The 22,735-nt window shown below is 38.7% G+C and overlaps 1 protein-coding gene across 1 annotated transcript; it reads right to left on the reverse strand.

Moving 5' to 3' along the window:
* Positions 1-1,525: 1,525 nt before the first annotated feature.
* Positions 1,526-22,474, reverse strand: abcg4b (ATP-binding cassette, sub-family G (WHITE), member 4b). The gene is made up of 16 exons (XM_036598693.1): positions 22,344-22,474; positions 18,796-19,042; positions 17,737-17,748; positions 13,965-14,082; positions 12,503-12,635; positions 12,250-12,300; positions 11,998-12,143; positions 9,882-10,005; positions 9,679-9,793; positions 8,554-8,699; positions 7,642-7,740; positions 6,516-6,684; positions 4,806-4,906; positions 4,403-4,561; positions 1,952-2,070; positions 1,526-1,871 (listed from the first exon to the last, which is right to left on the reverse strand). The coding sequence occupies exons 2-16, from the start codon at positions 19,031-19,033 to the stop codon at positions 1,646-1,648; spliced, it is 1,956 nt and encodes a 651-aa protein (XP_036454586.1). The 5' UTR covers positions 19,034-19,042; positions 22,344-22,474; the 3' UTR covers positions 1,526-1,645.
* Between the last annotated feature and the right edge of the window lie 261 nt (positions 22,475-22,735).

The following is a 22,735-nucleotide window of genomic DNA, read 5'->3' on the forward strand; positions in this document are numbered from 1 at the left end:
TTACAAACATAAAACAGATCTGGCTGCATGGGTGAAGCTTGATCATTCAACCCAGATACCAAAATTATTGTTGGAAAAAAGAATATATATTTATATTTTCTCAGTGCATTTAAACTATACAGTTATTAGTAGTTAGCATGCAACATGTGGACCCTGTCAAGCTAACCACTCCTGAATGATGCTTACTTTAGGCTAAATTTGCAAACCTGTTACCCATTTTTTGACCCTCCTGTTAAAAAATGCACAAAGATTTTCCAAAGCAACTGTATAATTATATCATTAAGGTGTACACAAAGTCATACAGATTGTTTTGGAGTGAAATGCTCCGTTCTAAAAGAACTTGCCAAGGTACCAGTGAGCATTGTTTGCAGTGGTAGTGATAGGAACGAGACATCTCAAGAGATGAACGCCTCTAAAAGCTTCCTCAGACAAACCTAGTACATGAAATAAATACGAATATGCTGCCTGATGCCTGAGACATTGTTTTAAAGTTAGTATAGAGAGACATTTTGGCCTAAAACCTGTTTTAAAAATCCATTCATGGCAGGGAGGGGAAACAGTTCCCAAAGAAAACTTGTTTTATTCAGATTTGCCACTATTTTAATATTACTAAGCATTGCACATAAACACTAAGAAGACACATGTGGGCTCACTGATCATTTTGGGTAGTGAATAAAATGGCTGAATTTGTGTTACAAACATCCCGATTCCTGGTTCCTATCACCACCATTGTAAACAAAAGTTTCTCTATACACTATTTCACACCAATCCGCTGTTCCTTTAGAAATGCCATATTTTCATACTAGGCCATGTAGTCTCCACGGCACAAGCTGACAGGTGACTTTACAACCAAAAAAAATCAAAAGAAGAGTAATGGCTAGGTGAGCTGATGAATCTCATCATTTTATTGTTTATCACAAGAGATATAACTGCACGTTTAAACACGTTTTGGAAACAAAAAAGGTGATTCAGTAGAGATCAAACTGAACAGCCATATGGATACGAACCTTGTATAAAACATGTTGAATAAAAAGTTTGTAAATCATACTTTGGTTTCAACGAGGCACAGAGTTATAAAAACATCCGCACCTTCAAGTCAAACCTATATCTAAGTGATAACTTTAAGAAACTAAGATTAAGAAGGACAAAAGATTGGAAAAATGCCTACAGGAACATGATATGTCATGGAAACACAGGCACTGTGTGGGTCATCCACAGTCTTCTATTTTTAACCCTCCTTTAGTTACATTGTAACAGCAGTCTTTGCAGGAGTATATGTAGGCCACTGTAGACGCCCTTTTGCGTGACGTTCTCCTCACTTGACCTCATTCCTCAGGAACCGTCCCTCCGAGGTTTTCAAGCTTTTAATTGTCGCCATGAACTTTGTATGAAAAGATGTAGGTGTATAGAGAGAGCAATACAGTCACCGTACTATGATGAAATGACCTATCAATACTGCGGTGCAATACGTCCAGAGAACTACTGAGGTGAAACACACAGCAACATAATATATACAATAATGAATGTGAATTTCCTGAGCAGGCACTTTCTGAACTGATCTTATACTACAGTTTGGAGTTACGTCACAGGACATGGAAACCAGTCAGGGTCTTGGCACAGAAGAGAGGAATGACTTAAATAAATACTATCGCTCAATCTTGACTTTGTACCGCAGCACCAGGTATGTAGCCAGCCTGAAGATGAGGAAGAAAATGCCCAGAATGATGAAGTCCATGTAGAGCTTGGCATCCTCTACATCCAGCAACTGCAGAACTTCCTCAGGCTTCTGGAACTTGCAGACCTTTCCTGGGCATTCTAATTCTGTGCGGTTCATCCCGTAGATGGACAGAATGACCCCCTCAAAGCCGTATCTGTCAAAGAAACAATCAGCCTCCCATGAGAAGAGGTCTTTCCTTACAGTATTGCTAAATTTGAAAGCAATAGGACATACCTAACGTAAGAGACATAAGAACTCCATTGCAGGTACTTTGGAATGGTGTCAAAGTTGACAAAGAAGCCAGAAAATAGGAGGACTGGGATGGCTGTGACTGGACCAACAAACGTGGCCACCTGCAAGGAAGATACATATTACATGCTGCAATACTCAAATGTCTCCATAATAGTTAGATTTGGGCAAAATACTTTTAAAAAGTAGGATACTGTCCTAAATGTATTCACTAAGATATTCCTTTACAGTACAACTGGCTCATCACTGGCCCATATCATCAAGTCACTGGCCCTTAGGCACAGATATTTGGTGGGCCCCTCTATGGCTACCTTGTTTAGGCAGTCAGTGAATTTTTATATCACAGCAGGTTACACAAAGCCTATGCAGCACCATGATGGCAGCATACTAAATGCAGTGTTGAGCACATCACAGCTATAAACGCAAATTTCTTTCCAATCGACAAAAAGCAATAGCAAGATTACACCTTAACAAGAGCACAGGTTAGTATAAACCCAACAACCAATGCAAACCCTTCCCTATAAAAAACATGCATCCACTTTGCAAAACCAAAACATTTACAACAGTGAAGACAAGTTAAAATCTGACAGCTGAAATGTACCTAAAAACAAAAAAAGGATGCAAAACCATTAAGCATCCTAGCTAAAGCATACTGCCACAGCAGGCTCAGTAAATGTTTTTGTTTTTCCTTTTATATCTTACCTCTGATGACAGTTCACAGATCACTGCTGACAAGGGCGATCTAACTTTTTTCTTTTACTCGGGGCTGACATTTTATATTTGGTAAAGTATCAGGTCTCTTGTCCAGAGCCCCAGACACATCTGGAGCTTCAAATTCAAAATAAATTCATAGGAACAGTAGCTTAAATCTGAAACCTTGACCAAAGTGATGGTGGATAGTGGAACAGTTGCTAAGTAGTGATTGGAGGAGAAATAAAATAGACATTCAGAAAATTATCCTCTGTAATGCAGTGACAAATGAGTTAATTTTTTCCTTATGCTGCTGGTAAAGTTCCCACCTCGAGTCAAAACAGCTGTTTATGTTTTCTCATAATTGCCTGTGGAGGCCCTCTAGTGGCTCAGGCCCTTGGGCACACACCCATAAAAGTCACTGGATGGTCCAGGCCTGCTCATCACATTGATTTATCAGTTGAATCAGTCTTTAGCAGAAACTTAAGTGTTTGTAAAGAAGCCAATAACTAAGGTCCTCTTTAGAGTTTGTCTGACAAGCATGTTTGCCACATGCCATGTATTGATTTTACAATATTTAATGAACAAGCATTGAAAGTGTTTCTTTTAAAGATTGCCTGTTTTTTTATTATTTAGTGAGTAAGTATCTTCAAGGGTATTCTCCTAAAAATGTAAAAAGTAACTGTATTCTAAAAGCTTTATAAAATATAAATAAAATATAACTTGGACTGAATACAGACCCTTTAATTTCTGTATACACATTCCCAATACTGTATTCTGTTACTTACCAACCTTGTTTATAGTTCTATGTTCAGAAGGTAGAAGGTTCGAAAAGGGTTTATTAGCTATTGATATAAAAATGCATTGATAAAGTTGGTGATTGATTTACATCAAATTTGTAATGTTAGAATTAATTATATTTGATATCACAAAATCCCCCCAAAATCCTTAATGTGTTTTTTTATTTATCTATGTTTCACTACAGGATCGCAATCTTTTATAATTGGTCCTGGTCTATTCTAGGGTCTGATTGATATGACAATTTTGTGGCTGATACCAATAACCAATGTCAGCTGATATAATTTAAAATTTGTATTTTTATATTTTAAATTTATATTCCAACAGTTTTAGATAAACAGTGCTTTACTAATGGATTTGATCAACTAGCTAGCATAAACAGCCAAAACTCACAATCTGAAATAATGTAACATCACTACAGGGACAAAACCTCATATCTCCAAAATGGTAACTTCACATGAAAAGGCACAAACCTTCTTAAAATTTTAACACAATATAAAGAGGAACCAGCAATTTCTATTTCTCCATATTTCAAAAATGGAGGTACAAGGTTTTGTCCTAACAATGACAATAGCATTGTAGCAGTGGGGCGGAGCTACTCACAATTCAATGTGGTTTCGATTTTTTGCTATTTAAGTCTTTTGGTTTAGTTGTTTCATTATTCCTTTTGTATTATAATGTGGTATTCTAATGCTAGAGGATAAGTTTGAATACATTTTGCATGTTTTTTGGGTTGACTCATACTGGCTTGCCTAGTGGCTCAACAGTTCAAGGTTTCACCTCATTATTTATTTGCATCAAGGGGATGCTGCAACAAAAAAGTTGGACATTATCAGCTACGTTTTTGCTCATATTGATAAAACTGCAAGTTCTCAATATCTGCTGATATTATCAGCTGGCAAATCTATCAGGCTCTAGTCTAGACAGTAGACTACCTTCAGAAAGTACCTGAAGAGAGGTAGAAGCAGCACCAACGAGGAGTCCCAGAGACTGCGCTACCAGGGCGGTGCAGATGGACAAGGCCAGAAAGAGTAAGTAGCGACTCGCCTCTGGAGGCTGCTCAGTCATCCAGTACACAATGCTACAGTACATAAGAGGACAGATGACCTGGGAAAGAGATTACAAAATCCATGAGAAAAAAAATCAGCAGCCACATACTATCAAAGTTGTGAACTTTTTTATTTTCAAGATCACAAGAGCCTCAAGCCCCTTTTGTCTTCCATTTTAACATGCCTCCAGAGTGATTAGGCTGTGCTGAAATGCCAGTGCCACCTTTCTGTTCAAAGAGGTTCCCAGTGTCGGCTCGTATCTAACACATAGGCGACTCACGGAGGCTCAGACAGCCACTCACCTGGAATGGAATGTCAGCCATTGTCTTGGCCAGATAGTAGGCCTTCAGACTGTACCAGTAGTTCAAATGTTCCCTCAGAAACACAGCCATCTCCAGAGGAACTGAAAGCAAGCAAAAACCGGTCTGACTTCCTGTACTTCCCCAGTCAGATTAAAGACACAGAGGTGGGTAGCAACTAGTTCCATTTACCCAGTGACATGTAGTAACATGTAACTCCCTGAGTATTTTTAAATGACAATACTTCAACTCAAGTGTATTATGGCTCTCAGTGAGTGCGTTTACATGCTCTTAATAATCCGATAACTGCAGAAAATCAGATTTTGCCAGTAATCCGATAATCTAATGCGTTTACATGCATTTGAGTAATCAGATAATGGGAACCTCCGGGTCTACTAGAGTCAGGCTGGAATCACATTTCTGCTTTGAAACCGGCCAATAAACTCACAAAAGAAGACGTGAAGTAATGTAAAACTCTGTTTTTTTTTTAAACATTGCGCTAATTTACCTGAAAATAAGAACATCATCATGAACATCATCCAGAAGATGAAGAATATTTAAATTCTTCATTTTGTCGAGAATGTAGTTGGTTTCAGCGTAGCTCCAAAAGTTTTTTGCTGCCATCTTGTGGCAAAACTACTTGCTTATTTCTGGTACCGTGGTCTGTTTTCGCACATGCACAGACTGAGAAATCCGAAAGAAATCAGAGTAAGAGTATACATTCACTGAGAAATCTTATTACTGAGCTAAAATCTACTTCCACTGGATTTCTTAAATCGGAGTACGCTGTTTACATGACCATGTAAATAATCGGATGACTGCAGAAAGTACACAATGATAATCCGATTATGATTGGATTATTGAGTGCATGTAAACACACTCATTGTGAAATCTTAGCATTTTATTTTACACACGTTATGTTCTTCAAGGGTTCTTTAGTAAAGAAAATGGGTCTATACAGAACTACGAAAAATCAAACAACCCTATGCAGAACAAGGATGAAGGCACTCAAAAAGATCTTCATATGCAACAATTTGTCTCTACAGACAAAAATGAGAATTGTCCAGGCTATGTTCTTTTTGGCTATGGTTCTTTATGGATGTGAAAGCTGGACAATAAACAATATTAATATCTTCAAACTTTGGTGTTGGAAAAATCTTCTGAGGGTACATTAGACAGCAAAGAAATGGATCCTAGACCAAATCAAGCCTCAACCCTCACTCGAAGCCCACATAACTAAACTGAAGCGCTCTTATTTTAGACATATCATGAAAAGAATAGATTAATTGGAAAAGACCATTATGCTTGGAAAAGTTTAAAGTAAAAAACAAAGAGGAAAACCAGCTGCAAGAGGGACAGATACAATCAGAGGAATCATAAATTAAAAACACATTAAGAAGCCTAAAGACCCAAACAAAAGGCAGGATATTCTGGAGAAATACTATACATATGGTCACTGGGAGTTGGAATGGACTTGTCGGCACTTAAAAATAATAATTACATTTACTTTTACTAATTATTTTACTGAAGTTCTGAAGTTCATGCTTTAACTAATTATGTTATTGTGGCAGTTATACTTTAACTGTCTATGTTATTGGAGTAATTAGTAGTTTAGGCTACTCTACCAACCTCTGAATGCACATGTCAACAAAAGAACTGATCTAAATGAATAATGAACATCGCTATGTTGCTCTTTCCTTGTTCCCCACTCACATGTGAGTACTGTAGGCATGAGGGCTCCGAACATGAGGAAGAGCATGGAGAAGAACAGGAATCCGGTGTTGTTGAACACTTTGCTGGCATCATTGCCAATGTTGAGATAAAGCAGGCCTATCAACACTCCAATGCTGATGTGGGACATTAGCCGCAAGTGTGTCAACACCTAACATAAGCAACAGCATCACATAAGATCATACTGGTTATACAACATGGAGTAAATTACATTGGATCGCTATAGTGTCAGACATACAGTTGCATAAAAAAGTTTAGGCACCCCAGATCAAATTACATGTTCTGTTGATCTATCTTCTACAGAGAGCACACTTCTGCATTTTATGCACATTGTCAATTTTCATCAGCTTCACTTATCATATAGAAGCACTCTGTAGTTCAATTACAGACTGTAGTCCTGTTCACAGTTTCTCTGCATACTTTTTTTTTACCCTGTTCTTCAACAGTCAGGACTCCTACAGGGCCACCACAGAGCAGGTATTATTTGGGAGGTGGATCATTCTCAGCACTGCAGTTACACTGATATGGCGGTGGTGAGTTGGTGTGTGTTGCGCTGGTCTGAGTGGATCAGACACAGCAGTGCTGCTGGAGTTTTTACACACCTCAGTGTCACTGCTGGACTGAGAATAGTCCACCAACTAAAAATATCCAGCTAACAGCGTCCTGTGACCACTGATGAAGGACTAGAGGATGACCAGTACAAACTGTGCAGCAGCAGATGAGCTATCGTCTCTGACTTTACATCTACAAGGTGGACTGACAAGGTAGGAGTGTCTAATAGAGTGGACATAGTGTTTAAAAACTCCAGCGGCACTGCTGTGTCTGATTCACTCAGACCAGCGCAACACACCCTAACACACCACCACTGTGCCCCATATGGTAAGTGGAGCTATACATATTTGGTTTACATATGGGAATTATGGTAGGCCTCTGCCATATAAGGGAATGGTGCTTTATAACAGTGTTACAAATTTACTTCATAAAATATTTTATGCTATCTTGCAAATGCTGACATAGTTGTTAATAAATACTCAATTATTGCTTTTTTTCAAATTCTTTATTCAATGCTTATGTCATGAAGTCCTTATGTAGGTAGCATTGTACATACCTGGTCTCTGCATATTGTTATTAATGTTCTTTTGAAGAGGATGTAGAACTGAGTCAAACTGCTTGTTGCAAATGTATGGCTCTCAACAATTGCAGAGTCCTACAAAGTAATAAAGAATGGAACAAACACACATAAACCATGGTGAGGCATGTATAACTTCATATTTTCTTGTCATTAAGGAATCAAAATGAAATCACGTCAGGTTAGACCAACATTAAGAAAGGTGTAATACACTTTGCAATATGCTTTATGTTTGCAAACTATTTGGACTCAGTTTGGACAGTGGGTTAGAATAATCGTAAAATTAAAGGTATAATATTCAGGAAACAACAGAAATATATCAGATTTCAATGAAGTAAACAGTTTTTTTCTCTCTTGAAAAACTTACTGATTCTATATCATAGATTTGATTGCAATAACATTAGCTCTGCAAATCTCCCTGACTACAGCTTTGATTCATCATCCAGTTTAAAGTTAGTTTCTTTATATTAAGACTGTATAAGAACTGCATCAACTGTATCATTACCTCAAATTCTGCATACCTATTTTTCCCTTAATGCTTTTTGATTGCGTTTTTCTAAATTCAATTACAATTGATTGATATAACCTAAACTGTAAATGCTGACTAAATTTCCCCGTTAAGTGACCCTTATTAGTCCCACAACTGGGAAATTTCACCTCCGCATTTTAACCCATCTGTTCAGTGAAACACCACATACACACTAGAGAATGCATGCACACGCACAGGGGTTAGGTGCCCTGCTCAAGGGCACTTCAGTCACGTACTGTCGGCTCAGTACGTGACCTTCCGGTCACAAGGCTGGTTCCCTAACCTCCAGCCCATGACTGCCCCCTTAAAGAACTTTGCCACAATCACTCTTCTGTACATGGGTCACATCATGATTCACTCACTTGGGGACAATTTGCAGGACAGGGGCTTGAGGTGTCCTTTTTTCCGCAGCAATTCTTCTTCTCCTCTAGAACACACATTCCACCTTGGACAGCTTCAAACAAAACTGGGTTTAAATCCCCATACTCTCCTGATGCCACCTCGATGACTGGACATGAGAAAGAGAGTACGCAAAGGCACTGGATTGAAATAATGTGAAAATTTGCAAAACTATTAACATAATTCTCTCCTGTTTGAAGCATTGTAAAATGTAAAATGTACAATTGATGTAAAGCACCCTTAAACAAAGAAATAAGCCACGATAGGCCATGTGTTACAGCAATTTGACGATGGATAAGGTATGTTGTTAGACATAATGCAATTAATATAATGCAAACAAACCACAATATTATAAAATACATCAATGTTCAACAAAGGGCTTAATATGATTAAAGGCCTCATATCATAGAAAGTTTAATTTTCCTCACTTTTCAAAATAAATAAAAGAGTAATATGTAACATTATTAAAGTTTAAAACTACTCTTCACTCTCCAGTCCATACAATCCATATATGGAAACTAAGCTGCAAAAACAGCCTTTTCTGAATTCAGTTTTTGTGAGTCACAAAAAAATGCATTTACATATATATACATTCCACCCTCAGCAATTTAACCCTGCCCATTCATTCTGTAGTTATAAGGGCAGTCAATCAGAACAGAGGTCATTTACATATATCAGTTTGAAAGGCACCATAACAAAAACAGCTTATTTAATTCTAAGGGATCAAGAAAGGTTGGAAAATTGTCATGTAAACCCACACAAATGTAAAAGGTGAACCACGAGGGAAAAAATAAAACACAAGAAAAATGTGCAATAATAGGTTTTTTCCACTGAGCAATATATTTTGTTAATAGTAGGCTATAACTGCTGAGCAAAGATTACTTCAGAGTTTATATATTTTTTAAAAAACTACTTTTAATAACATGGTGCATTATTACATTAATTTAGTTGATGTCTGTGGTTGTATTTGTGTATATCATGTATTTTACAGCGGTTTCAAACATGGCTTAGCTGATTTTACATCTGGAACTGTCTGTTTTATAAAATGTATTCAGTAGTCAAAGAATCATCATTTAAAGGAGACTCACTGAAATCTGCAGGGTTGTGGTACGTAGGGCAGTGCAGTCCCAGGTTTCTCAGATAAGGGATGAGGTATGGCACAGTGCCTTTGTATATGCACTGTCCCTGGCTCAGGATGTACAGCTGGAGAGGTCAAGAGAACAGCGGTCAGACGGTGGTCAGTCAGGAGTGCACACAGTCCCTTTATGTGAAAATAAAACAGATGCAGCACCTTATCAAACATCTCAAACAGTTTGGCACTGGGCTGGTGAATGGTGCAGATGATGGTGCGTCCGCCCTGGGCCAGAGACTTCATTAATGAGACGACTTGAAAACTCGAGGCACTGTCCAGACCACTGTCACCATGGAGAAGAGGAAAGAGCCAAGAAAGTGGCAGACACAGAATAAACAGAAAGCAACATCACACTAGTGTTTTAGGTAATATTTACAATAAGTATGAATGATGTTAGTGGTCATACAGCTGCATGTCTACGAAGAAGAGTCTGTTCCAGATCTTATCACAAATTATTGTGATAAGTCATGGCATGCAACACACAAATGACAGTACTCTTCATTATTGATGTGTGAAAAAGAGTTAATCTAAAAAACACAACTTCAAACTTCATTTCATTCTGATGTTACTTCCCTCCGAAAAACAAGCAAAGGACAGAGAAAGGAAAATGATGTGTACTTTATTACAGATTACAATAGTCACAGACTATTATGTTATTGACCAAAAATCTGTTTAGAACATAGAGCAACAAAACCCACAAAATGTATGAATACTTATAAATATTTCACATGAAATAACATAAAAAACTGTTTCAACTTCCTTTGTGTAACGAATGGGCTGACGAGGCAGACCAGGAGGCTGGGTACAAGTGCCAAATGTGTTTTATTTACACTTTGCATCTGGCTGCCTCTTTAAGAAGCCTTTGACAGAAAGCTAAGACTAGGAGGCCTATCATAATTATTACATAGTCATCTAATTGCAATTATTTGAGATGACTGCAATTATTTAAGCTGACTGCATTCATTTTCCGCTGTTAGATTTCATGTGAATTGGGTGTGTTGCGTTGAGGCAAATAAATGTAAATAAAAGAAAGCAGTAAATGCATTCACTGACATCATGAGATAAAAAGTTCTAACATGTTATGAGCACAGCGCTATTTGTTTACTTGTTAGCTAGGCAGCTAATGTCATGTATGCTATGTATGCTTGCAGAATGGGTGTTTTGGCCTATAGTTTTTTTTCGTGAAGAACATGTAGCTTTGCTTAACTCTACCTCTAACCTAATTCTGTGTAACTGTCTTTGTGTCAGTATACGATTTAACAGTACAACCAGTGTTAGCTACAAAGCAAACATAGCTAGTAAGTAAAGTAGCTAATTAGCCAATCTGGTCACTTTAGGCCTGTATTTTAATAGCTGCAAACAATGAACAAGAAAGGCAATTAAATGGTTAATCACACTTATTTATATGACAATTAACCACTAGCTAAAACTTCATAATTGTGACAGCCTTATTGTGAGGCCATGAAAAAATGCAATGGTGTACTTGGAACACAGCTTTGTCTTCTTAAAAAAGTCCTGTTTGGATTCCTGTTTAGTTCTAACACAAAAATATTCAGTAAATTGATCCAACAATACTGGAACAACGTAATGGAAGTTTTGTTTCAGTTTGGCAGGTTTTCCACATGTCATTAATGACAAATATGTCATATTCACTATATAGTGCGCTAATTTGGGATTCAGCCGTTTTGTAGTGGTGTCCGAAACCACAGTGCAGAAGACCAGTGCACTCAAACAATCCCACAATACATCGCAATAAGTAGTGTACAACCAATGTACCCTAGTGGGTAGGTGATACCCATAATGCGCTTTGCTGTTTGGTTTGAAGATTCACGCACAACTTCTCTGAGTGGGATTTTGAGCGCAGCTACAATGGCAACGTTTCCACAGAGCTCTCTTCAAACCTGTTACAGATGTAAATAAGCTCTTCTCATGTGTGCCATCAAACTCAGCAGCTATAGTGGACTGGTGCCATGACTTTTATAGGTTTATGTAACTGAATCTGCTGTCACACATTAATGAGCAAACCCATATGATGCAGTGTCCAAAATCTTTTCCTACCATCACCAATTCTGTTCCGTATAATAGTGCTCTATATAGTGATCCAGATTTTCCAGCGTGATTAGGGGACCATTTCGGACACAGAAAATGTCATATCTGTTATGAGTACTTCTGACACTTCTGACACAGAATCCTCTCCATTTATGGCATTTTTAAAATGTTCCATTTACATTATTCCATGTCATGTTGGGAATTATGTTCAGAACAGCATGTTTACCTGGTGGGCTCATCAAAGAACATGACTGGAGGGTTGTTCACCAGCTCGAGTGCAATGGCCAGCCTCTTACACTGCCCTCCAGAGAGGGAGAGAGTGCGAGTGTGGGCACACGTATGGAGCCCCAGAGCTGTAAGAATCTCTTTCACCTTTCACACACAGAGCAGCAAGTGAGACAGTGAGAGTGAGAAAGAGAGACAAAAAGAGTAAAGCATAAATGTTTGGCAAGCTAAAGCTATACTAAGTGCTACTCACCAGTTCTTTTTTCACCTCGATACTTTCGTTGAGCTTCAGGTTGGCAGACACCTGAAACAGCAGGAAGTCAGTACAGAAACGTGCAGCTACATTACATTAAGTCTCTAATTAGTTCAGTGCTCAGCCCTGGAGCCTAATCACATCTGAGGCTTAACTAAACCTGTGATCTCCTATGCTTGTGCAATCTGTGTACTAGCATGGAGCAAGCAGTAGAGGGCATCTTACACCACTTCACATGTTCACAGCATCTCACCATCATGGCCTCCTGAGCTGTGAGGTGGGGTAGCAGCTTGTCTTCTTGCATGATATAACATGACATTTTGCGGAAGGTGCGGAGATCTCTGGGCCTGCCGTTGACCAGGATCTGCCCTGTCATTCCTGTTTCCCTATGATAGATTTGGCATAAAACCATGAAAATGTTAGTTGTGTTCACTTTTAAAACATTTATAGACTGAGGTACTACGTTATAAGGCACACCATGTGTCTACACTCATTGGCCTTTTAATCAGAAACTCCTGTCATATAGGTGCACTTTGTAGATTTACAGTTACAAACTGTAATTTACTGTTACAATCTGTAGCTGCACAGTGTATTAGCCACCTCTACTAGGGCCTGACCAATATGAAAGTTTTGTGCCAGTACTATTACCAGTTACCAATACCTGATATCAGCTGAAATGATTTAATAATTATATTTTAGATTTAATTTTAATCTTAAACAGTGCTTTACTGACTGATTTTTGATGTGCAAATGAGCTTGTCCCTAACATACATTTTTATAAGAACCAATAGATGTCTCAACTATATACTCCACCAGTGCAGAGGCTGCGTCTTACATTTTGGTCAGTTTTTTATGTTAGCTAAGGTGAAGACAGACGGTAAGCATTTATTATTTATTATTTATTTGTTTAAGATTTTAGATTCACACTTTTCAAGCTGCTGGGTTTAATATAGTACAGTAATAGTAAGATGCCAAGTGGTGTTGCTGACTCCTGACACATCCAGTGTGGTAACCTGTAGCCAAGACTCCTAAATGTTGGTGGGTATTATTTGAATATTTATTAATAATGCCTTAAAATCTGACATAAAACTCCATTTAATGTTGGACAGGTATCACTATAAGGCTGTCGCTGGCCAGATAATATGTGGGTGATCGAGCATTCGAAGCAGACACTCACACAAACTTTGCAAGAAAAATGACAGCAGTCTCTATTGTGCGCCAACAAGGTGAACCAACAAGGTCTTTAAAAAAATCCAGCAACACAACCTGATAAACTCACAGACTGCCATGCTACTACCATGTCAGTGTCACTGCTGTGCTTCTGAGAATGTTCCACCACCCAAATAAGCAGCTTGCAGACAGGTACAAAGACAACAATCTATCTCTTAATGTTGATAAGATGAAAGCATGATTGTAGACTTCAGGAGGAATCGTTGTGATCACTCTCCACTGCACATCAATGGTTCAACTGTGCAGAGAGCCAAAAGCTCCAAGTTCCTTGGTGTGCACAGCACTAATGACCTCACCTGGACCCTTAACACCACCGCAGAGGTGGCTTGAGTAGGTGGCAGCCAGTCAACTGTATGCCTGCAAAGACTGCTGCAAAATATGTGGTAAAACTTAAAAGCCAATGAGTTTTGTGCAAAGCAAGTGTACCTGACTAAGAACACAGTGTAGATACACCTTTATACAAAGGCTCTTATTCTTTTCTTCACCTGTAGCCAGCCAGGATGTTCATCAGTGTGGATTTGCCAGCTCCTGAGGGTCCCATGATCCCAACAAGCTCCCGGCTGCAGAACTTCCCAGAGAGACACTTGAGTAGGGCCTTGTAGCCTGCAAGCATACAGAGAACAGGCCCAGTGTCACACTGTTCTCATTTGGCATAAATGGAACACGTCTAGCTAATCCCTTCAAATACAAAGAAAAGAGGTATGGTTTAATCCGCGAACCCCATGACTGTGCTACATATTTTCTGTAAAGCTGAGAATGGGTGTGTGTATGTGTATGTGTGAGAGAGAAAGAGCTCAATATGATGAGAGAAAAATTAGGGTCATACAGTACCTTTAACTACAGTGCACCTAACATGAGTTGGCTGCTGCATAGAGCTGGCTGATATATTGTTTATATGCATATACAGTAAAACTAAGAATATTTATCTGAACCTGACAGGACTCAATTGTTTATGTTGGGTTGGGTTTAAATTTTACATTCAGGTTTTCACTTTTAACAGATTTCACCCTGCATTTCCCCCTTCTTTAGTTTTACTCTGTACTTTATTTTAAACTTCTTTCACTACTACAAATCATTTTTTTAATGTGGCATGCTGGAGTTAGCACCAAGAAACTGGACATATACAGTAAACTGATTCAAGACAGTACTTTATAGTGCACTGACAGTACTTTTTATTGCACTGAGATAAAAACTAGTTTTCTGTCTGGTTAATGTTTACAATACTGTGTACAGCTTCCTTTGGTTTAATTTTAGAAGTGGAAACAAATCAAAATGGTCCACAGGAAAACAAGCTTTATCAAGATGCCATTTCAGCATAGATTATTCTTTAAAGATTATTTTTGAGGTTCGTTGACGTATTAGGCTGATGTTAAGGATGTAAGGGAATTACAATACCCACGATTACATAATCAGTCTTAACATAAAGCCTATCCCAGTGTCGGCAGAACCTGACCCTCTTTCAAAGCACTAGGCCTCTAATTAGCTGCCTGTTAGGCTTCTAGTGCCTTGTTCTCACAGCTGAGTTTCTGTAAAGGCTTCAAGAGTGAGTTCATGGGGTGTGACTCCTGTACTCTGCACTTTAGATTACTTTTATTCCCACACGTCAGCACGGCTTCTAGGTGAAGACTCAAACCTCATGTTTAACCATCACAGGTGGTCTTATCCTTTTATGTTACGGTCAGAACCTGCCACAAGATTAACTTCAGAAGTGTGGGTTCATCCAGGTCGTCCTTTCTTTTCCTTACCTCATTACTCACACATCATAGCTGGAAGAACAGACACATTCAGCACTGTATCTTAAAGGGAACAGTGGCGTCCTGCTAATGGGGCCAAACTGCAAGAGGGACCACTGTATCTCTGAATGAATCACTGTTTGTGATGTAAGCAGCCAAGCCAGCAGGGGAAAATCATTGTCCCCTAGTGAGGCTGGAAAGAGCACTGACCTCATCAGACACATAATGCATTGCAGTAAGGCTCTACTGCCTTCTCAATATGGACAAAATATAATATTGTGACAATGCATTACAAAATATTAAATGGACCATATCTTCCAGACACAGTAACAAAAGCAGTGCTGCTGGAGTTTTTAAACATCTCAGTGTCACTGCTGGACTGAGAATAGTCCACCAACCAAAAATATCCAGCCAACAGCGTCCTGTGGGCAGTGTCCTGTGACCACTGATGAAGGACTAGAGGATGACCAACACAAACTGTGCAGCAACAGATCAGCTATCGTCTCTGAATTTACATCTACAAGGTGGACTGACAAGGTAGTTGTGTCTAATAGAGTGGACAGTGAGTGTTTAAACTCCAGCAGCACTGCTGTGTCTGATTCACTCAGACCAGCGCAACACACACTAACACACCACCACCACATCAGTGTTACTGCAGTGCTGGGAATGACCCACCATCCAAATAATACCTGCTCTGTGAGAGTCCATGGGGTCCTGACCACTGAAGAACAGGGTAAAAGGGGGCTAACAAAGTATGCAGAGAAGCAGATGGACTACAGTCTGTAACTGTAGAACTACAAAGTGCACCTATATAGTAAGTGGAGCTGATAAAATGGACAATGAGCGTAGAAATAAGGTCATAATGTTATGCCTGATCAGTGTATATATACATTTATAAATTAGCTCTGTTTTGATTGGCTGCCCTGTATTGTGCCTCATTCAAAAAGCAGTCTGCTTTGAAACACTCCTTATGAGCTCAACATGAATAGGCAGAGCTAAACTGATGTAGACTGAATGGGTGGATATATGTAAATGAGTTTGTTATCATGACATCACAAATATAATACATTTAAAAGTGCAGTTTTTGCAGCTTAGTTTCCATATATGGACTGTATTGATGGGGGAGTGAACAGTACACTCTTAAACTTTAACAATGTTTACATATCACATGAAATTTTTTTATTACACAAAATGGTGTACATGATATAGGCCCTTGATCATCAATACACTACTTATTTATAGAATTATTTTTTTTGTGCATCGTCTGTTTATGATCTTTGTTTGGGTTTTATGTACCAAAAGAGCTCATAATTCATAATTCACATGGCCTTTTTCCAATCTCTCTTTATTAGGACTACTGTATGAAAACAACTTTGTTCTGATGGGCTGCCCGGAACTGTGCTTTGTTAAAAAAAAGCATTCCAGGCTGAAACACTCCTTATAGCTTCAGTGTTAGTAGCTGGGGCTAAACTGCGGCAGGCTGAATAGATGGACAGAGGTAAATGCATTGACATCACAGAAACAATGAATTACAAACAGGCTTAGTTTAGTTTCCATGTATGGACTGTGGATTGTGTAGTGAGAAGTATGTTTTGAAACTGTAACAAAGTTTATATACAACTTATATACAACCATTTTATTTTTCCACATTAATGTAACAAGAAACATTGGTCTGCATTATTTTGACCATTATTTTGACCAACTTATTTTGCCATTTCAGTCCACAGCTTCAACATAAAGCTGTAGTGTGAGAAGAGACTGTATGACTAAAGGAGGGGAGAGAACTCTCTCTGGGCAGCTTTTGCCTTATGCTAGAAGTGTGGACCCCTCTTGAAGAACAGAGAGGAACAACTTCAGCAACACTCAAACTTTAGCTGTTTCAAAACTTTGTTTGTTGAGTTGCATTAATCCCTTTCATTGAATTTGAAACATGTGACGTTGTTGTTCAGGATCCTCACAACAGTAAAAATAAAAAAATAGTGCTTTATTAAAAGGTTTCATTTTCATGATGCCACCTTTTGTGAGTATGAGCATTGCAAAAGCCAGTATTGCAATAATGATTAACAAACATTATATTGTGCAGTCCTATCTTGCAGTCACACCATCTAGATTCTCATTATGAAAAAGAAATGTGCTTTTAACATTGGCAAGTCCATCAAATAACTATTCTAACTCCATTTGCACTCGTGCAGTTGTATGCAATCTCCTTCCAGAGCTATAAACTCAATTCATTATTCAGTCATCAAGTCAGTGTGTGCTATGCTCAGTCCTCATGACTTCAGAGTGCATGACTCATCTCTGAGTAAAACAACAGAGGAGGTGAGGGTGAGACAGCAGCAGGGCTGACAAGACAGCTCGTAGTCTTTAATCCGTTACTTAGTGGATGAGTCGTCGGTTCTAATTTAATTCTTTCACTGTGCTTATTTATCTACAAAACACTTACACCTTAAGTAGTTCTGACCTGATCTTACCATATGAACAGCATCAGCGTGAACTGCTTTTGCTATTAATTGGCATTGGGAACCTGCTGTTGAAGCTTTCAGGCACATTCATTACACACAGCAGTGATGTTCACAACAACCCAAATGCAACGTACAAAGGAACAGTATAGACTTACTAGGTGATGTGAGGCAAAAAAAAAATGGGACACAAAAAATGTAAATGTATCCTTAAAGGTATAACAGTGGTTTTAAGGTCCAATTGTGCTCCTTAAATAAGTTTTTTTCCAGGCAAAAAGTACATATTTGTACCTTTTCATAACCTAATGTTTTAAAACAGAGCAATAAAATAAAAAGCCTGGAGATGAGACGGGGTGTGTGGAGTCAATACAACTTAGAAAATATAATTTCAATAGATTATGGTACAGTTGTGTTCCCTAAAGGTACAGAGATGTACCCTTGAGGGTACCACCCCAGTGACAAGAGGGGTACTGTTGCACTGAAGGGGGTTTTATATATATTTACATTTTTATGTGTAGTATACACAAGCACAATATTTGTTTTCAAAAAAGTAGCTGAGATCTTGTGAGCTAATACAAAGGACAAGGTTTGGTTTGAGACACCCCCAGACATCACCTAGATTTGTTCAATTTCATCACCAGCTCTTGACTTAATGATGTATTGATAAGCCAAACCAGGTTCTATCTATCTATCAATGAACCAGCAATGAACCTGTTGAGCTAGCAAGCAGAATAATTTTTGGGTCTCTAAATGCTTTGATACCCAAATCTAAATAATATAGCTCATTCTGCCTGTCTATGTGTCTGTCTGTCTCTCTCTCTCTGTCTCTCCACTGTTGATTAAATCTGCTTCCTAAGCTGCTGCAAACTCCAGAACACAGTGGGGTCCACAGCAGCACACTGAGAGTCTGCTGACCCATAGATGTTTGTACAATAAGAATTTAAAAATGAAGATGGATAGGAACTGTCAATGCTTCATCTACAGTGGTGACTGTGTGTTCTATAAGGGAAAAAGCACAGAAGTAATCTATAATTCAGAGCATTTCTCTGGAGAGTATCTAATTGGTGTCATTGTATGAGAAAGATGGTAGTAGAGTGCTTTTTGGCTGAAGAAGACTTTCTGACCTTGTTTCTTCCAGCAGGGTCCCTCACTGATAGTGTAGGACAGGTCAGAGAACTCCAGGTCCACTGTAGAGCGTTTGGGGAGGTGAGAGAAGCGCTGAGCTTCAGTGATCTGGTTCTCCACCTTCTTCAGATGGGTCAGTAGTGGAGCCTCCTGCGGCTGTGTCTGCGTGCCTCCATTACACAGACTGTCTTCCATGGCAATATTAACGGAGCCCATGTCACACGACTTCTCTGCCATAACAACAACCTGAAAACACAGACAGGCTTACAACACAGGGGTCACCACACTAGGGACTGTGACCACATGTGGGGTCACTTGATTTACTAATGGGCTCATGGAACAAACTCACAATTTTCACTTTTATTTACATTTCCTTTGGTCCATCTGTTCTCTGAGTTTGCTTGAGCAAAAACTGGAGAAATGTTTTAAACTGGCCAAACCATATGGCTACAAAGTGAGTTTTTATATTTTAATTTGGCTTATTAAATACAGTCTTTTGGTCACATGGGATGACTTTTTTAACAAAATATAAATATTCAAATTTCATTGTGGGCTTCTATTTTGAAAAGTTACTGAAAGTTGTGTTCAAGTGATACACATTTGCATTATAAGTGTATGCCGTACACACCCTGCTTCTTTTTAAGCTATATTTTAAGAAGGTGTCATCTGAACACCACATGCTGTTGCAGATATTTGGCAGAAATGTTTAAAATTTGGTGGAATTCTCCTTTAAAACCCATCTGTAAGCCACAGGTCATGCCAGTTTTGGGCACATTTCTGAAAAAATTGTACTGTAATGATCTCATCTGCTCGAGCAAGGTGCTATCTCTACCATCTTAAAAGGATCTATAGGAAAACCGACACTAGCACCATTCTAAACATTTCAACGTTCAAATTCGCTTCTGCTCCCCACAGAAAGCATTTCTGATGTAATATTAATTCCATGTGAATGCAGATTGGTTCTACAGCTCACTGTCCACTCAAAAGGGGATGCAGCTCCAGATTGATCTTATTTAGATTTTGGTGCTTTTGAAAAGGCCTGGGATCTGGTTTCCTCAGAGAGCCAGCATTGTGCTGATGCATTAAAATGACTCGCTTGCAGCAAATCCCTGGAGCCAGACTGAAAGAAGCAGCAGTATCAGAATCATGGAGGAAATGTGAGCCGCCTGTTCGGAGCCAGACCCCATTGATTCAGCTCCACAGAATACACCAGCTAGGAGGGGATCTCTCAAAACAAATGAGAACTATTTAGCCTTTAGCCTTACTTGTGAAATCCAGGTGTATACTTAGCAAAGCTGCCTAGAACTGCTTAATATATGCACAGCATATGAAAGAGATGGTATAGTAACTAACGGCACTGGACACAAGTGAAGGGCCGGGTTGGAGAAGAGAAATCAGTCAATAAGTCTTGAGGGGAAAACAGCGTCACTGTAAATAATTAAATGGATCTCCTGTTTGTCGTATTGCATTGTCACATATCTGACTTCACTGTATATAAACGAGGAATAGCACATAACCTGTGCTTTGGCTTTTGGTTACTCTGAGTATGTAGGCTAATCCATGCGCATTATAGTTTCACTTGCACTGTAATGCCAGTCACATAAAATGAAGCAAAATGCGCTTAAGCCTAAACTTGCATTCTAAACGTTTCTTTGTCTTTTGTGTTAAATCTTTGTAGCTATTGGTAAGGTTTACGGCAGGTGCTGTAGGCCTGAGATGCCTTAAAGTGGAATTCCACTGACTGTCCAAAATTTCTGCATAATTAAATCATTAAGATGTAAACAAAGTCATTTGGAGTGGTTTGATGTGAATCATTCTGTTCTAGGGAAACCGAGTCAGAAGAATTCACAGTCATGCTGTTAGGAACCAAACATCTGCAGTGTCTTAAGTCATCACAAGAAATGGTGACAAATATGCTTAGCAATCTATCTGAAACATTGTTTTACGACAGTGCTGTGATAAGAGTTTTGGCCTAAAACATTTTTAATGCATTACAACAGTTACATGCAGGGCATTGTAAGGCAAAATAGTCCCAGAAGAAAACTTACTTTTTTAGATTTGCCAATACATATAAATACCCAGAGTATGTGTAATCCACTAGTTGTTTTGGAGAGTGAATAAAATGGCCAGGTTTGCGTTGTAGACATCGAGACTCCGGGTTCTTATCACCAGCACTGAAAAAAATCTGGGTTGGTAAGCATCTCTACAATGAACCATTTCCATCCAATCACTCTAAATGACTTTACATCTGAAAGATTGAGTTGTGTAGAACATTTGAAAAATTGATGGACCTCCCCTCAAGTTATTACATTGTAAAATACAGAGTCCAGCCTTTGTTAAGGTTTACAGCCTTAATATGTAACAATTACCAGCAGCTTAAAGTTTAAAAAGGCTTTACTATCTTGAAACACCTTACTACACTTAAAACAACAGCCCAAACCCACACTCTTAGAAATAAAAGGTACTAAAATGGACTTATTGTATACAAATACTGTCACTGGGTGGTTCCCTCAAAAGTATGTCTTCAGTGCCTTTAGTTAGGGAACAATATGCAATATTACCTTGAACATTTTTTTAAAAAGTGAAGGTACAAATATGCAAAATTAACACAGTGTACCTTTAAAACTTATTTAAGACACATGATTGCACCTTAATGACCATGTTGTACCTTCACATTTACATCACAGGACAAAAATGTACCTGTACAGTTCACTGTTTTTCTGACAGTATAGCATGAGTCATTCTAAATGGGCTTGAGTCAACACTCATTTAACTAAAACTGGAAGATAAATCAGTTCAGTTCAGTTCAGGGTCCTCCACTGGCAGGACAGACAGCGGTACATTTGAACTGTCAAAGCTCCAGTTACAAAGTTTGGGTATATTACAAGAAAAAAAATAATAATAAAATTGGAAATTAACCATTTTAGAGTCAGTAGGAAGGGCAAAAAATAAGATGGTCTAAAATAAATGAATAGGGTTTGGTACTTTTATCCAGTAGTATATTGTTAAAAAGATGGTTCTTCAAAGGTTCTTTAGTAAAGAAAATGGTTCTATATAGAACCATGAACAGTCAAAAAATCATTTGAATGCTTAAAGGGATCTTTGCATGGAGAAATGGTTCTTCAGAGTTATGGAGAGTGTGTTCCATATAGAACCTTTATGAAAATGGTTCTATATAGAACCAAAACAGGTTCTTCTATTGTTATAAGCTTGACATCATACACAATAGCAGAACAGTTTTTGGTGTTATATAGAACCATTTTCATAAAGGTTCTATATGGAACCATATACAACACATTCTCCATAAATCTAACGAACGAGTTAAGCATGAAATGGTTCTATAGAGAACTCCATGAACTAAATATAATCAATCGAAACCATACTAAAGAACCCTTTAAGAACCATCTTTGTTAAGAGTGATAGTTATGTTGCCTTTTACCTCAGACTGAAGCAAAAATCAAAGCAAATCAGCGGGTTTGAGATCCCGGCCAGCCGGCAGAGCTGAAAGCGTTTGAACCTCAGCTGTAGTTTGATGAGCTCAGTTTACCTCAGAGTGGCTCTCAGTGTCCTCGCGCTGATGAGTCTGGGGTGAATCCAGCGGCTGGTGCGGAGCAGCTTCACAGATCAGAGCATCTGAGCCATTTCTGCTCTTTTAACGCGAACTCTCATTCACTCACACCAGCCCACCCACTACACACTGGAGACAGAGAGGAAGAGACCACCGGAGACCCGTTTTGAGGTGTGACGCGAGAGAGAGAGAGAGAGAGAGAGAGAGAGAGAGAGAGAGAGAGAGAGAGTAGTAAAGCTGTTTTAGCTTCCTCAAAGAGAAACTCCATTCAAAACGGTGTTTTTTTAAAGCCTTCATTCGTCGTATACGCTGCGCATTTGTAGCGTAGCATCTTGTTGATAGGAGAACCCTGCTGAAAAAGGACCTTTAGA

This window comes from Colossoma macropomum, unplaced genomic scaffold, assembly GCF_904425465.1.
Source record: "Colossoma macropomum unplaced genomic scaffold, Colossoma_macropomum, whole genome shotgun sequence".
Taxonomy (NCBI): domain Eukaryota; kingdom Metazoa; phylum Chordata; class Actinopteri; order Characiformes; family Serrasalmidae; genus Colossoma; species Colossoma macropomum.

Excerpts from the sequence above, each read along its gene's own strand:
- abcg4b (XM_036598693.1), bottom strand. The coding sequence starts at position 19,033 with ATGGCAGAGAAGTCGTGTGACATGGGCTCCGTTAATATTGCCATGGAA. Across the intron at positions 12,636-13,964 it reads AACATCCTGGCTGGCTACAG|GGAAACAGGAATGACAGGGC; the intron begins GTGAAGAAAAGA and ends AATCTATCATAG. Across the intron at positions 12,301-12,502 it reads CAGCTCAGGAGGCCATGATG|GTGTCTGCCAACCTGAAGCT; the intron begins GTGAGATGCTGT and ends CTGCTGTTTCAG.